Here is a 16,674-nt window from a genome sequence, read left to right on the forward strand (position 1 = left end):
AGGAATTCATTCATTAATTCCTCAAATATTTTTTGAATACCTACTGTGTGCCAGATTCTATTCCTGATGCTGGAGATATATCAGCAAACCAAACAGAAACATACAAAATTTTTACCCGTGTGGAGCTGACATTCTAGTGGGAGGAAACAGGCAAGAACCGATGTACGTAATAAACGAGGCAATGGCATAGCATATGCCAGAGATGATAAGTGAAATGGAAAAGAAACTCAGAGCGCGGGGAGGGAGATCAGGTATGTCGAGGTGGTAGCTTTGATCTTAAATAGGGTGGTCAGTGAAGGCCTCATTGACAAGACGACATTAAGTGAAGAGTTGAAGCTACGGGTGTTAACTATATAGATATCCAGGGGGAGAGCATTTTGGGGAGAGGGAATATGAGAGTGAAGACTCTAAGGTGGGAGAAACCTGACCTGTGTGCAAAACAGCAAACAGGTGTCATGGCCAGAGTGGAATGAAGGAGGGGACGAGTAGCAGAACGAGTCAGAGAGGTAGTAGGGCCAACCATAGAGCCTTGTATGCCACTGTGCAGGTATTTCATTCTTAGTGATATGGGGAACCGTAGTGGGACATTTTGCTTGAAAGTAACATAATTTTTTGTTAAAAGGTGCAGATATTTCATTCTTAGTGATATGGGGAACCGTAGTGGGACATTTTGCTTGGAAGTGACATAATTTTTTGTTAAAAGGTCCACTTTTCGTTGTAGGGGGGCCAGGGCAGAAGCAGGGAGAGTAGCAATGAGGGTATTGTAGTAATTTAGGTGAGAGAGGATGGCATCTTGGACCAGGATCAGTCATGGAGGTGATGAGAGAGGGTGGATTTTGAACCTATTGAAGGTAAAATGTGTAGGATTTCCTGACAGATTGAATGTGTGAGTGAAAGGAAAGAGGAGTATGTTTTGACTCCAAATTTTTAAAATTAATTAATTTTCTGCCTAGGAAGCTACCATCAGTCAAGAATAGAGAGGTCTATGGGGCTGACCCAGTGGTATAGTGGTTAAGTTTGCGCACTCCTCTACCGCAACCCAGGGTTTACGGATTTGGATCCTGGGGGTGGACCTACACACTGCTCATCAAGCCATGCTGTGGTGGCATCCCACATACAAAAATAGAGGAAGATTGGCACAGATGTTAGCTCAGCGACAGTCTTCCTCACCAAAAAAATTTTAAAAAAAGAATGGAAAGGTCTAGATGGGACAGGTTTTAGGAGGATGATCAAAAGGTCTACTTTGGGTTTCCTGAGTTTAAGATATTTATTAAATAAAATCAACTCAGTAAGATCCCAGTTGGCACTTTCCCAATGTCTGTCTCATGGAAGATGTTAAAAAAGTATTGTATGAATACTTGATATATTTAAATATATTAAATACAACTCTAATGTGAATGAGTTAATGAATGAGCATTCACTGAGCAGCCGGTACTCAGTGAGTAGAAGACATCAGGCTGTGCACCATCACATGGGGGCATCTAACAAAACCCCAGTTAGAACTTGACAAGGTAAATGGTATTGTTTACATTTTACAGAAGAAGAAATGGGACAAGGGACTTGTCTGAAGTTCACATGGTTAGTTAGTAGCTCCTAGTTTTAAGATTCAAATTCATATTTGACAATTCAAATACAGTCTCTTATTTATTTTATCAGTGATATCACAAAGGAAATATTAATATACCTGGTGAGCTGCCATTTGTTAAAATTTGATTTTTATCTGCAGATTATAATACAAGTGAACAAAAGCAAGCCTGTAAGAAGCATGAACTCTATGTGAGTTTCCGGGATCTGGGATGGCAGGTAAGGATGGTCAATCAACTGAGGTGTGTCTTCTCTGCTTTATTATACATCCTGAGTTACTCGTAATCTTTATCACTAATTTTTCTGATACAGTAACCCGTTATTTTTGACATGGCTCTTCAGTATATGCATTATCCATATCATTTTCTTTTTTGAGGAAGATTAGCTCTGAACTAACATCCACTGCCATTCCTCCTCTTTCCATTTTTTGCTGAGGAAGATTGGCCCTGAGCTGACATCTGTGTCCATCTTTCTCTATTTTACATGTGGGATACCTGCCACAGCATGGCTTGATAAGCGGTATGTAGGTCAGTGCCTGAGATCTGAACCGGCAAACCCTGGACCCCTGAAGCGGAGCATGCAAACTTAACTGCTGTGACAACAGGCTGGCCCCTATCCATATCATTTTTATTTCTCCATTATCCTTTCACCATTGAAACACAGTTTTTAGAGTTTACAGTAAAAAACAACTACGCTGAAGAAGAAATGTAACCCTATGATATTTAGAAAGTAGAAAAATGTGCTGTTGTTTAAATATCCCAAACTTTTAATTTCAATATCAATTTTTCAAATTAACTACAGCAATTCCATTTGCCCCCTGTGGTCCCAAAATATCAGACTAAGAAATAGACTCCTCGACTATGAGGTCTCTGTCATAAGACAAAATACAGACAACAGTTTTTCTTCTTGCACTTAAAAATCTTACTGCTGTCTTTTACATATGCTTCACAACCAGCTGAGGAGGAGGATTTAACCAAAATAGTTTTTACTGGCTCTATGTCATAATAGTTTAAATTGAAGGTTTTAGATTACATTATCCCATTACAATGTATCCTCAGAATATGAGCTATCTTACTGAGAAGTAATATTAAAATGTAAACATTTTCAAATTTATGATAAACCTTCAACATCAACATTCAATAATTTTACATTTGGGCCAAGTTTTACATCTCTGGGAAAAAAGTCAGGGCAACCATTACATGTGCCAATTTTTTACTTCCTAAATTTTTCACGTGCAGTTTTCAGGAATTTGCTCCCATTCATTTCTTCTAAAGAGATTATAAAGTTAATACATGAACGGAAAGAAAAACAGCACGAGGAACAAATGTTAAAGCTTTAGGAGGCTGTCAAGCTTCGAAAACCAACAATGAGTTATTAAGAAGTAATGAGAATTATCTCAATTAAGTTTATTCTTTTCCTTTCTGGTTCACTTGAACTTTCCAGAGTTCATCATTTCCTGTTTAAACAATATTTAGAAAGCTATTTCATGATTATGGTTTTATTCGTGAATACATGGATTTAATACATACTATGAATATCTTACATAGTGACCTCTTGGGAGAAATTACAGAGGACAATTTCTTGTGAAAATATTTATACTTTTCTTGTAAACTTCAGCTTAAAAATAAATTAAGGGCTTGGAGGAGGCTGTCCTATTAGAATAATTTTTGGACCAAAAAAGGAAACCTATCCAGGTTAAATATATTTGAGTATTCTTTAAGAATTACTCTTCTTTCTTTTTATTTTGGTGATGTTATATTTTTGTTCTTTTTTTGTGCATTTTTAGGACTGGATTATAGCACCAGAAGGATATGCTGCATTTTATTGTGATGGAGAATGTTCTTTTCCACTCAATGCCCATATGAATGCCACCAACCATGCCATAGTTCAAACTCTGGTATGCTTTGATTTTGTAGCGTTGGAAATGGTTTATGATGCAAGCATCACATCAAATTGTTTTAAAGGAAAGCATCCATTTATAGTTATGCAGTGCATTATCTTCTCTTCTCAAACTCCTTTGGTACTTTTTAGAGCCAAAATAACAAATTGTGAGTATAGCCAGGAAATGCAGGCTGGTTTAAAGAATAATCCTGATTCCAGAATGGGGAGGATTCAGCTAGGGAATTAGAGTAATCACATGAAGTGGTCATTCTGCACCGATTTCTTCACTACGCAATATCCAGCAGGTTCCCAGGGGTTGTTTCTAACCCAGCAATTCACTAGTAATCATTGCAAAAACATCGAATAATAGCTGCACTGAATTTCATCTGAGAGGGTTACTCTAATTATTTCTGATTGTTCCATGACATACTTTGGTATTATGAACGTTCTTCAATGTGGAATATAAGTAGAAGACTCATTTCTATTTCTTGATACCTTTGTTTGGTAATCTTTCAGGTGGAATTATTCTTCATTTTTTTCCCTTCCACACTCAGGAATTTAGCAGTGATTTAATCTCTAATAACCGAGGCTTGTTTTTATGAAAAAGATAGTGAAATGTTGATTTCATGGTCTCTAAATGTTTGTACTCTATCTAATGAGCTCAGGAAACCTCTTGAGAGTCTGACATACCTGCCTTATGGAGTGTGACTTATTGCTGTGGCAGAGAGACAACCTCTGGAAGACTAAGCAAGAGGCTCCTAGAAGGTGCAATAGCCTATGTGATATCATTAAAATGAATGTTTGCGTTAATATGAACATTTTAACTCTACGTAATTAGGAGAGAAGGAAGGGAACAACTTATTTTAGATGCAAGCTCAATGATGGGATACATGGCCACTGTTGGATGGCTGTAAGAGAGCAGAAGCTATGAGAAAAAAAATCTCTTTGTGGGCGAGGCTTGTTTATGACCAAAACAAGAGTAACTATGAGAATTTGTGAGGAGTTGACTCTTCGGATTACTTTTTTCACAATTAATTTAAAATTTAAAGTGGATGGAAAGGTTAGCCCAGTTTCCTTCTGAATAAGGAATGGTCTCCATAAATGGAGAGATTAAATCTTTGAATGGCTTGATGTTTTGCTGGCATCTTCACTGACTTCAGAGGTACTGCAGAATAGGTAGACACCAAAGACGCTCATCGATGGCAACTAGAGCGTGAGCATTGTCAAAAACGTTGGCAATAACCTTGGAGTGAAGAAACACAGAGAAATAAAACAAGTATGCATTTTGAAAGGTAGTCGTTTATAAATGTTCTTTTTCTTTAGTCTGGACCAATGAGATTGCCTACTTCTGTGCCATATACAAAGTATAGAGTAAACTCCTGGGGAAATTTTAAGGTCTGCTATGACTTCGTCTTTGCTATCCACAAAGATAAGTACTTGATACAGGGTATCATTTCTGGGGGTTGAGGATCAGGTATGCTCTGCAAGAATGAGTGTGTTGTGTTCAAACTTCCATGGGTAACAAGAATCCATGAAGTCTAGTCTTGTAGCCTTGTCTATGGGAATTCACATTGACCTGAAAGCCAGTCACATAGAGAGAATGCCGCCGTTTCGTGCCTTGAAGGGACAGCCATGATCACTATCTTTCTGTAGGGTCACGAGGAACAGCCACTATTAGCTTATAGAGAAATGTAATTTAATTTCTCAGAAAATTCTTTGCCTCTTTTAACTGTCATCTCAATGACTCAGAAAGTAGATGTTTGCTTCCTTAGATGTGTATCTAACGCATCAAAGGTTCCCTCAGGCTGAGCAATGCTTAATTATTGCAAAAACTCTTTGCCAAATTCTCCCCCTTTCTCTCATTTTTCTTTTTCTTTTTTTCTTATAAATATATAGCTACACATTGTCAGCTTTTAGGGCTGTAGTCTAGAAGGCAGTGTCAAAAAACAAACATTTTAAAAAAAATCTGACACGGATTTGGAACAGGACCCTGCTCTGCATTACTGTCCTGGGATATGGGACATAAGTCATTGCAAAACTTGAAGCGTACATGGGGAAGTTTGCTTTTGTTTCCTGGCATTGTGTACTCTCTACGTTTGTTCTGTGAAGGACATGAAACAAGAAGACAGGCATGTTTGTTGCTAAAGAAAAGCGTGTTTGTGACTAATATGTTTGAGAAGCCATTCAAGAACAATCCATTTTTTTGGAGCGACTGCTCAGTGAGGCTGCCAAGGCCATTGAAACAGGGAGTTATCCGTCATGAGTGTATGGGTTATGGAAGATAAAGCTGATGAGGGACACAAGCTGCATCTGAAATTTGTAGAAACTGTCCAACTTTTAGTTTTGTGAAGTCTTAGGAAATTTCAAGTTCGTGTCAGATCACCTCATTTTTCCTGCTGTTTTTGTCCACATGCAAGACTCCTATATCATTTCAGCCAGCACACTGTGCAGCCAAAACTCCAAGAGACCGTATTCACTTTTTGTCAATCCCTTAGGACTCATCAGTGGCACTTCCCATAAACTCCTTTGGGGGAAGGACCAGGGTAGGTGGGTGGGAAGGGAGGAACCACGTTCTGGCTCCTTGGTCAATTACTGCAAATCATAGGCAGACAGCCAGTCTGATCAAAATGAGAATAAATCCTTTACTTAAGCATTTCACTTTCCACCTACAGCCACCTTTTTAGGCTTTTGCGGAAGATGGATATTCAATTTGTAAAATATCTAGGCTCCTTACCTCTGCTTTAGCTTGGCCTGCTTTTTGGCATTTGTCTAGAGAAGAAAGTAAAAGGGTATTAAACTCCAGCCAATCTGGTAAAAAATTCTGTGAAGAGTTGAAATCATTGCTTTAAAGCAACTATTGGATTATACCTGGAGTTTATTTTACTGTGACTTTTATGCTTGCTTTACGATGGAAAATTAAGAGTTGGCAAAACTTTTATGATTTATTGTTTAATTATCCTTTTAAAAATAATTCTTAGATCCAAATCTTTCTACAGTCCAATTGTGTGGCTTCATTGATTTGCATTTATAATTTCCATATTTCTCATGAAGTAAATAGAAGCAGTCGTTCTAACCCAGAGCAACTCAGTGCTAGTTGCCATGGTCTTTCCCCCAGGAAAATTTCCACTGGCTATTCCATAGAGGGAGTTTTCCTTACGTGGTAGAATATTTTTCAAAGCCCCAACACATAATTAGAACTTCTGGGTTCATTCTAGGTGTTAATGCTCAAGAATACATCCTTCACTACGGGCCGCCACCCCCATCCCAGCCATTGAACATAAATAGGAGGATGCTGGTCAGCTCAGGGGTGTGCTGACTGTGAATGATAAAACAAGCATAGTATTTTAAAGCTGCAGACAAAATGTCTACCTTATTTCTTAAAAAAAACCCACTTTTTTCTTTCCCAGGTTCATCTGATGTTTCCTGACCACGTACCAAAGCCTTGTTGTGCTCCAACCAAATTAAATGCCATCTCTGTGCTGTACTTTGATGACAGTTCCAATGTCATTTTGAAAAAATACAGAAATATGGTAGTGCGCTCATGTGGTTGCCACTAATATTAAATAACAATGGTAATAAGAAAAAGATCTGTATTAAGGTTTATGACTACAATAAAAAGTCTACTTTCAGACAAAAGGGGCGTTTCATAAAATTAGTCTGGCTCATTTCATCTCTCTACTTATGTACAATATCATGTATATAGTCACTTTTATTTATTTAAAGGTATATATTCTTCTTTGTGGATGCCTTATCAAGAAAATCTATTTTATAGGTCACTACATTGTACAATAGATTGCCCAGTCTAACTTTCAATGGGATATGCTAAGTCCAATTCCATTCCAACAGTTTTTCTAATACAATTTTCATATAATTTTCTGAAATTAGAACTCCTTTGACTCTTAAATATTGTTGAAGGAAATTGAATGCATTTGGTTACGTTGTGCCAATGAAAACTATGATAGGATATTTATTTAGAAATAAAACTTAAAAAGATAGCAACCCAAACAAAAATTCTTGGGTAAACACAATTTTTCTTTTAGAGTTTCTGCTTCATTAGATAAAGTGAAATGTTGAACTGAATTTGAATAAATAAATGGTAGGCAGAAGATAGAAGCTGCAAGATTGCACATAATTGTTATAACTGTTTGCTTTAACAGAATTGGTGTAACTATAGGAGCGTGTTCCTTCTTGGCTTGTGGATTGTAGATTTTGCAAAGAGCTCAAAGCTCAAGGAATTCTGTGGAGACAGGTTTGAGCCTGTGTCCATAACTTTCCAAGTTAACGCTAAAAAATTGTAGCACAACCTTCTTACCTCAAATAAATCATGTCTGCTTATTATCTAGAACACTACTGCTTCAGATAATTTTCAGATTTAAAGAGTCCAAAATAAAGAAACATTTACATGTGCTCCACTTCCCTCCCCACTGACAAGAGTCGCTGCATGCATAAAATATACCGGAGCAAAGATGCCGACAGAGCCATTTTCCTTAGCTCTCCTTTATAACTGAGTTTGCTGATTGATGTGATGCAAGGGATTTTATTTAGAGTAAAAGCACTGAAACTAAACTGGAGGAAATTACCAAAAATCCCAGAATGGCTTTGACAGAACTGCCATTTCCAAAGACCAGCTGAGATCCATTTTTCATATCTTTGAGAATGAGCTCAATGAAAACCTGATTTTGTAAGGGGATTTTGTAAACCTTTCTCCAAGCACAAATAATTCCAAACGGGAAGGTTCTGTTGTGTGTATGTGCATGTGTGTCCTTCCCTCTGAAATTAATTTATTTTCTCTCTCTGTTTCTCTCTCTGTCTTCTAAGGCTTTTATTTAACACACACTGACTTCTTGAATACTGACGTTTAGATGGATAACTTGCTGTTTCATGGTGGCTCCACGGTTAGCTTTATTTACAGTTCATCTAAAACACTCATAAAGCACCATTTATTATTCACTTTTTTGGGTCTTTCAAATAAAACATATCAGAAGTAACTTCAAAAATGTTATGGGTTTGTCATTCAGGTCTATTGCGATGTTGTTTTAAAAGACAGTCTATCTTAAAGAAAATTGGATAATAACTATATTGGGGGGTACGTTAACTAATATATTTTTTGATTAATGGTGTACCATTGTAAGAATAAGAAATGGAAGTCTATTATATTATTCTTTAAATGTGCTGTTTAAAATATATTTCTATATTTTAAAATATATTAAACTTGTGATGCTAGTTTCTACTGTGCTTCTCGATTTGGCTCTTTATTTAAGAGGGATACAAAATGTAAGCAAGTATGTCACAAATGAAGAATATAAGAATATCAGATGTAAAATGTTTGTGGGTTACTGATTCTTTAAGTTGTTTTTAATTGCTAAAACTAGTTTTTGTGTTGTTAATAAATAAGTCACCATTAAATGAACCAAGCAACAATCCATGAATTAATATTTTCTTAATCTATTCAAACAACAAAGGAATTTTAAAAATAGCAAAAGATGATTAGGATGAGAAAATACTTCTCTTGTTCTCTTTCATTTAAGAAGGAATATAATTGACATCAATATTTTCACCTTTTGTCAATTATATATGTACATATATGGAGATGTGGATATACACATATGCACAGATGCTCAGTCACATTATTCTCAAATAGCTATTATAGTAAATTCTTAGTATTACTTTGGTTACCAGAAATCAGAATAACTGCCTATTTTAACACAATCCAAACTACTCAGATCTTTTTAGCTGGTTACGTATTGGCTTTTTTGTTTGTGTGCGTCTTTGTTTTTAATTTTTCTGCTTTATATGTATTTTGCTTTGCAAAGTGGCCCTAATCCTTTGTGAAAATAGAAGAGCAAAAAACACAAATACTCAAGTTCTTTAAAACTAAGGCAAAAATAAATCGTCTGCGTTGAACTAAAGAAAGAAGGAAAACACAAGAAAGAAAATCCAAAATTATTTTTTCCTTAAGTAAAGAACTCTCGTTTTATAATCCCTATATCACCATCATCCGAGCCAGAGTCTACTGGCTACTATACAGTCTGGCAAATATCATCTCCCAAGACATTTAGAGTGAAGAATTAGCTTATGTTGCATCCCCCTTCAAGGCAGAAGAACTCCTCCTTCCCGAACACGAGTCACCGTCTCACAACCATTCCTTCCAGGGCTCAGTCTATCCAATTCCCATCGCAGATCACCTGCTTTTCTGCGTTTTCTCTTTGGCACTTTTTTTTGGCCTGAAACTTTTTAAAGTTAGAAGTGAAGAAAGCTTTTCTGATAAAACATCTACATTGCTAGGTATACATCTATAAATCTGTATTTTATCAAGTTTCATGACGATCATAGTTGAAGAGAAAGTAGGAAAAGTAACAATCAATGCCAGTATTTATTATTATTTAGGCAGAAAAGTGACACTATATCCAAGTGAGCAATTTAAAAATAGCAAAGGCTTTGCAAAAAATTACTTCCAAGTCCATTGTAGTATTTGTTAAAACCTGGTTAAAAGACGGAGAGTTCAAAGACAGGAGAAACTGGGTCAGATGTAAACTTTTAAAAATACAAAGAAATTTCAGAAACTTTCAAACATGCACGTTAACCTTGTATTGTAGTTTCAATTTGATGGAGGCAACCATCCTCGAAGCTAGCTAGCTTCGAGGTCAGAGTACATACACGATGGGGAGAGGATGGGTGGATGCCCCACACCCCACAGCCTCAAATTCTGCACCTTATCCATAGGAAGATAAGAGAGGGAACACTGCATAACAGCCTCAAGACTCAACTGGTCTAGAAACAAGACCTAAACTGATGGTTTAGTGGGCTGTGAGCCCTGTTTTTTCCCAGTTCATTGTGGCTAATATTACATGGTAGAATATAATAAAAACTACTTAAAAAGTTTGACTGTGTTTATTTTCCTGAAGTACCTATAAAAAAAGAAAAGAATTATCTTCCTTAAACCACAAGATCAATAAGATGTCTTAGATTATAGCTTTATACTTTCTTCAATAAAACACATATAGAGACATGTAATACATAAGTGTATTTTTATGTGTTTTAGAGAAGAGGGAATAAAAATGTGAATATAAAATATTTTAAGTAAATCAATAGAACTTTCTGGAAAGGAAAAATATAAATTTAAACTTTATGAGATGTGTTACAACAGTGGCTTAGATATCACTGGTGAGAAAAATAGTGAGCTGAAAGGTAGATCTGGAGAAATTATCCAGAAGGCAGCAGCATTGAGACAGAGAAAGAGGTGGAAAATCTAAAAGACCTTCAAGTCCATGGGGATCCAAGGGAGTTCTAGCATCCGTTTGATCAGTATTCCAGAGAATTGGGGACTATTTTGGGGCTAACAGCCGACCTCTCAATCAAAGCTGCTTTTCAACTTGAAAGTCAGTCAACAGGCAATTATTATCTCCTAATTGCTAAGGAAAAATAAATGTTGTTTGGAATTGTGTATTCAGCAAGACTATTTCAAAAATTAGGGCAAAATAAAAACATCCTCAGGCAAATAAAACTGACAGAGCGTTTAGCATCAACAGCAAAGCCACTGCTAAAGGTTATAGCCCAGGAAGAAACAAAATTAACCCCAGAAGGAAATATACACAAAAATGGTGAGCAGGAAAGTGGCAAACATAAGCATAGACTAAAATAAATAACCATGTCTAGTAATTGTGGCTTAAAAAAACAAAAGAGTTAAATAGCATTAAATAGGGTTGAATATGGTAAAATGCGTTACAACTACAGAACGTATGTTGGAAGGTGGATGGTTGGAAATATAGGTTTGCATTTCACTTGGTGATAGCGATTAAATTAGACTCATTAACCTCAGGATGCAAAATAGTATATTTTAAACCAGGGTTGGCTAGCTCTTTCTGTAAAGCACGTGATAGTAAATATTGTAGGCTCTGTGTTTCTGTAGCAACTGCTCTAGTCTGCTGCTGCCGTGTGAAAGCAGTCATAGGCAACATGTACACCAATATGTGCAGCTGTGTTGCAATGAAACTTCATTTACAAACACACGCGCGGGTGGGATTTGGTCCATAGGATGTAGTCTGCTGACCCATATTCTAAGCCAGTAGGGGGAATAATTGCAATATGGCCAAATGCAATCAATTCAATGAAATAAAAAAGAAGAAAAGGATAAAAGAAACATAGCAAAGGGGAAATATTACATATAATAATATGATAGAACTAAATTCAGACAGTCATCTAATACTAAATGTAAATGGACTCAAAAGATCAACTATTGCTGGATTGGATTGAAATAGTAACTTCAGGGACTGGCCCTGTGCCTGAGTGCTTAAGTTTGCATGCTCTGCTTCAGTGGCCCAGGATTTCACTGGCTGGGATCCTGGGCGTGGACATGACGCCACTTGTTAGGCCACGCTGAAGTGGCATCCCACATGCCACAACTAGAAGGACCCACAACTGAAATATACAACTATGTACTGGAGGGATTTGGGAGACAAAGCAGAAAAAAGAAAAAAAAAGATTGGCAACAGTTGTTAGCTCAGGTATCAATCTTTAAAAATAATAATAATAATAACTTCAACCACTAGCTACATTTTGTTCAAAAGAGGCACACCTAAAACTTAAAAACATAAGAAGGTTGAAAGTAAAATGAAGGTAAAATATGTAACAGGACAATACCCGTCTCAGGAAAACTGAGTTAACCATGTTAATAAAGTGAATTTACATTTTGATGCAAACAGCGATTACTAGAGAAATGAGGATCAAAACATATTGATAACACCTCTAATCACTACTCTCATTTCTAAGCTTATACGTAAGACAGAGTATTCTATGTCTTAGAACTACACAAGCCAAAAAACTGATAGAACTACAAGGAGAAATTAAAAATGCACTTTTTGGAGCCAGCCTCGTGGCATAGTGGTTAACTTCACGCACTCTGCTTTGGTGGCCCAGGGTTCACAGGTTTGGGTCCTGGGCATGGACCTACACACATCTCATCAAACCATGCTGTGGAGGCATCCCACATAGAAAATAGAGGAAGATTTGCACAGATGTTGGCTCAGTGACAATCTTCCTCATCAAAAAAAAAAAAGTTCACCTTTTTAGTGAGAAATTTTAGGGAATATCTCTCATTAACTGATAGATTAAAAGAAAAAAGATCAGTGAGGATAGAGCAGACATGCCCAATTAACAAACGTGACTTAATGGATGTGCAAACAATATTTAAGAAATACATTATTTTCGAGCAAATATGGAAAATGTCGGAAAATTGATCATTTCAACCAACTTCAAAAGAATGTTTGCTAACTCAGACTACTTTTGTGACAAGAATATGAGAAAATATTGGAACAACCTATTTCTTCTTTGTCTTTCTTATTTGAGATGTGCAAATAGACAATGGACCGAGTATGTCATCTAGAAAGGCTGCATCTGTGAGAGTAGAGTGCCCTCCTTTTGAATATAAGGACATACTATCATTGCCTATTCAATTTTTGGCATATCTCTCATAACATAGTTTGTAGATTGGCTTTTAAAATTACCTGTTTAAAATTAATAAAGAAAAAAGGACATAACGGCTTTCTCTTCTTAAGGTTATTAAGACTCTGGTGATTAGAAGACTATTTGTCTTAAAGATGAAAGTCCACAATATTGTTCTCAATAATACGTGTAAGTTGTTTCCACTTAGGAAATTAAATAAAGCCTATAGGGGCCAGCCCTGCATCATAGAGGTTAAGTTTGCACATTCCACTTCAGTGGCCCGGGGTTCACGGGTTTGTATCCAAGTGAGGACCTACGCATCACTTGTCAAGCCATGCTATAGCAAGTGTCCCAAGTATAAAGTAGAGGAAGATGGGCAAGGATGTTAGCTCAGGGCCAATCTTCCTCAGCAAAAAGAGGAGGAAGATGGGTGGTAGATATTAGCTCAGGGCAATTCCTCCTCCTCAAAAAAAAACCTAATTAAAAAATAAATAAAGTCTATATAAGAGAACAAGCACTTCTCCAAAGAGTTATGATGAAAAGGAAGAATCTTTGAAAAACCTTGGCTGTTGAACCTAATGGCTCCAATGACTCTCACCTCACACTTCTGGAGTGTGAGAACTATTATTAAGTGAAAGTAAATTAAAGTACTTTCTGTGTCCCCAATACACTAATACAGCTTCTGGGTCTTGATAACATTTTCCCATTCATCGGAAATGCCCTCCCTCAATTCTGCCAGCTGATATCCTACTGATTCCTGGAGGCCTTTCTCCTTTGCTACTTCCTCAAAAAGACCAAACACACCAAACCCTTGTCTGAGCTCTCTAATAAACCACTGCTGCTCTCCGGCTTCTGAGACAAGTACAGCCAGCTACTGTAGTTATTTGGGAAAATCTTACACTCCTTCGAGATCCTAAGATGAAGATATCCTACCGTGTTCACTTATTTATTAATTCCTTAAAACATTATCATAAACATATTCTCAGAGTTGATGTTCTATAAGTGATTTGGAAATGAGTAGGAAGTGTCTTCATTTATTATTTTAATGGAAAATAAACAGCGAACATAAAAGGAAGACTGTCAAAATTGAGACAGTGAGGGGACTGAATTCCTCACCTTACAATGAATGTTGCCAAAGTATCTTTCACTTTTAATGCATTCTAATCTGTGTTTCAGTAAGGTTTTTAAAATTTTTTTGAAGAAGATTAGCCCTGAGCTAACATCTACCACCAATCCTCCTCTTTTTGCTGAGGAAGACTGGCCCTGAGCTAACATCCGCGCCCATCTTCCTCTACTTTATATGTGAGACACCTGCCACAGCATGGCTTGACCAACAGTGCATAGGTCCACACCAGGGATCCAAACTGGCTAACCCTGTGCCACTGAAGTGGAGCATGTGAACTTAATCGCTGGGCCAGCAGGCTGGCCCCTCAGTAAGATTTTTTTCTGAGATTTTATCTTATTCTTTTGTTTGAAACATCTCCCTTTGTTTCTTCATTTCACCTGACTCTCTGGGTTGGTTTCTATGCATTAGGTGAAACAGCCACCTCTCCCAGTTGTGAGGGAGTGGCCTTGTGTAGGAGATGAACCTCATCGTTCAGCCCTGCCCTAGCTCTCGGTTGTCTCTCCAACCTCTGTGATTGTCCCAGCAGCCTATTTTGTTTTGAATCGCACCCGGCAGCTGAAAGTGCATCACGGCCATCAGTATCCCGAAGGGGAGGACCTCAGTCAGCAGCTAGACTCAGGTGGATTCAAAGCCAGACCCTCAGGCAGCAGCTAGACTCAGGTGGATTCAAAGCCAGACCCTCAGGCAGCAGCTTTTCAAGAATGCAAATATATACAGTCCTGTGGGACCACAGGTGTAAGCCCTGCTGGCCACCAGAGCCAGGTGATGTGGAGGCGTCCCCTGGGTAGCAGGCACAAAACCAGGGCTCCAGAAGTGTGTATGAGCTCCTTTCTGGTAGACACCGGGGAGCTGTAGCAAGCCAGGGGCAGAGCACAAAGTTGATGTCCCCAGGGCTATATTCCCTGACAGCCCCTTCGTAGGCCCCCATGTGTGTGCCAGACCTGAAGCCGGCTCCTCTAGCCAAAGCTCTTTGGAAAGCAAATAGGCCCTTTCTCAGGAGGACCCGGTGGGTTTCAGCCTGCCATCTGTGCAGTGCCCTGGGGATGGTAGTTGGCCAAGAACTGTCTCTCCGATTGTTACAGTCCCATGGCCTCCAGAGCCAGGTGATCAAGGGGCATCCCTTGGGTGGCAGCTGCCACAGGCACCACATGCCTGTAGAAGCTCCCCTCTAGTGGGTACTGGCCTGCTGGAGAGCTGGAGGTGGTGCCCACTGCAAAGATGGTACCCATGGAAAAAGGAAAAAAAAAAAAGGGGGGGGAAGAAAAAAGAAATAAAAAGAAAAGAAATGAAAATTTAAAAAAAGACATGGTGCCCTCCAGCTTTGGCAAGGCAGAAGAAGGCAGGAAGATGGCGTCTACCAGCCTCTGTCCACAGAAAGTATCCCAGCAGGCACCTGACCCTTAGACCAATGCTTCAAAATCAGCAAATGAATCTCTTTCACACAAAGCCTGGATGCTTTTTAAATGGCTGCTTCTGTGCTGGGCCTGGGAGGTGAGTCTGTGTGTGGCTCTTTAAGAACCGGTCCTCACATCTCACATGCAAAGTGGAGGAAGATTGGCACAGATGTTAGCTCAGGGCAAATCGTCCTCACGAAAAAAAAAGAAAGAACCAATCCTCAGATCCCCACAGCCCCGCTGGTCTCCTGTTGGTCCTCAAAGCCAAGTGTCTTGGAGGCTCATCTTTCAAGTGTGGGCCTTGAAAGTTGGGGTGCCCCACGTGAGGGACAAGTCCTTTGCTGCTCAGGGAGATGCTCCAACTTTTGAATTCCCTCTGGATTGTGCGTCAACATGCTTGGGTTGGGGTTTATGGCGAGATTGTGTCTCAGCATTTCTAAGCTGCTTCAATGTGGTTTCCTTCTTGTTGGCCCAACATGAAGGGGTCTGTCTGCCAGTTTTTAGTAGTTTTTTGAGGGAATTTTTACATATTTAGCTGTAGATTCGGTGTGTCCATGGGAGGAGAGGAGTTCAGGTCCTTCCTGCGTTGCATCCTGCACTAGCAGCTGCAGAGCATTCTAATCTGGATAAAACAAGGAGCACAGTCTGAGCCCACAGGATGATTTAGTATTCCTAAATTGTAGGAGACAAAAGAAGACCTCTATAAAGGCTCATGCATACGGTGGTGGTACAGAATTGAATGTGGCTACAACAGGAGCGATGTATGTAGGTCTCTGTGGGAAGAACATTCCAGGCAAACGCAACAACAACTGCAGAAGTATGGTTGGCATTTCTGAGATGTAGCAAGGAGGCCGTTGTGGCCTGGTAGAGTGAGTGATGGGGAGAGAGGAAGGACATGAGTTCAGGCTGGTAGCAGAGAGTCAGAGGGTATAGGGTCTTAAAGGCCACTGTAGGGTCTCTGAATTTTGATTCTGAGGTGCAAAGCCATTTGGAGAGGTTTTGAGTAGAAAAAGTCATGAGTGTGTTTTCAAAGGAATGTTAGCCATTGTGAGGAGAGCACTGGGTAGCACGGCAAAAGCAGAAGCACGGAGCACAGTTTAGGGGATAATGAAATGATGCAGTCCTAGAGAATATAGTAACTCAGACCAGTGTGGTAACTGTAGAAGTGGTGAGAAGTAATGTGAACTTGGAAATATTTCAAAGGTAGTGTTGATAGGATTTGCTAATGGGATGTGAGGGAAGAATGAG

At 38.6% G+C, this 16,674-nt stretch overlaps 1 protein-coding gene across 1 annotated transcript in view; it reads left to right on the forward strand.

The window, feature by feature from the left end:
* BMP5 (bone morphogenetic protein 5) overlaps nt 1-7,101 on the forward strand; it is a 115,510-nt gene extending 108,409 nt beyond the window's left edge. The window contains exons 5-7 of the mRNA XM_014851756.3: nt 1,727-1,803; nt 3,371-3,481; nt 6,873-7,101. Of these exons, the coding sequence (XP_014707242.1) occupies nt 1,727-1,803; nt 3,371-3,481; nt 6,873-7,022 (338 nt within the window). The 3' untranslated portion in view covers nt 7,023-7,101. The remainder of the gene's footprint in view (nt 1-1,726; nt 1,804-3,370; nt 3,482-6,872) is intronic.
* The last annotated feature ends 9,573 nt before the right edge of the window (nt 7,102-16,674 follow it).

This window comes from Equus asinus, chromosome 8 (assembly GCF_041296235.1).
Source record: "Equus asinus isolate D_3611 breed Donkey chromosome 8, EquAss-T2T_v2, whole genome shotgun sequence".
NCBI lineage: Eukaryota > Metazoa > Chordata > Mammalia > Perissodactyla > Equidae > Equus > Equus asinus.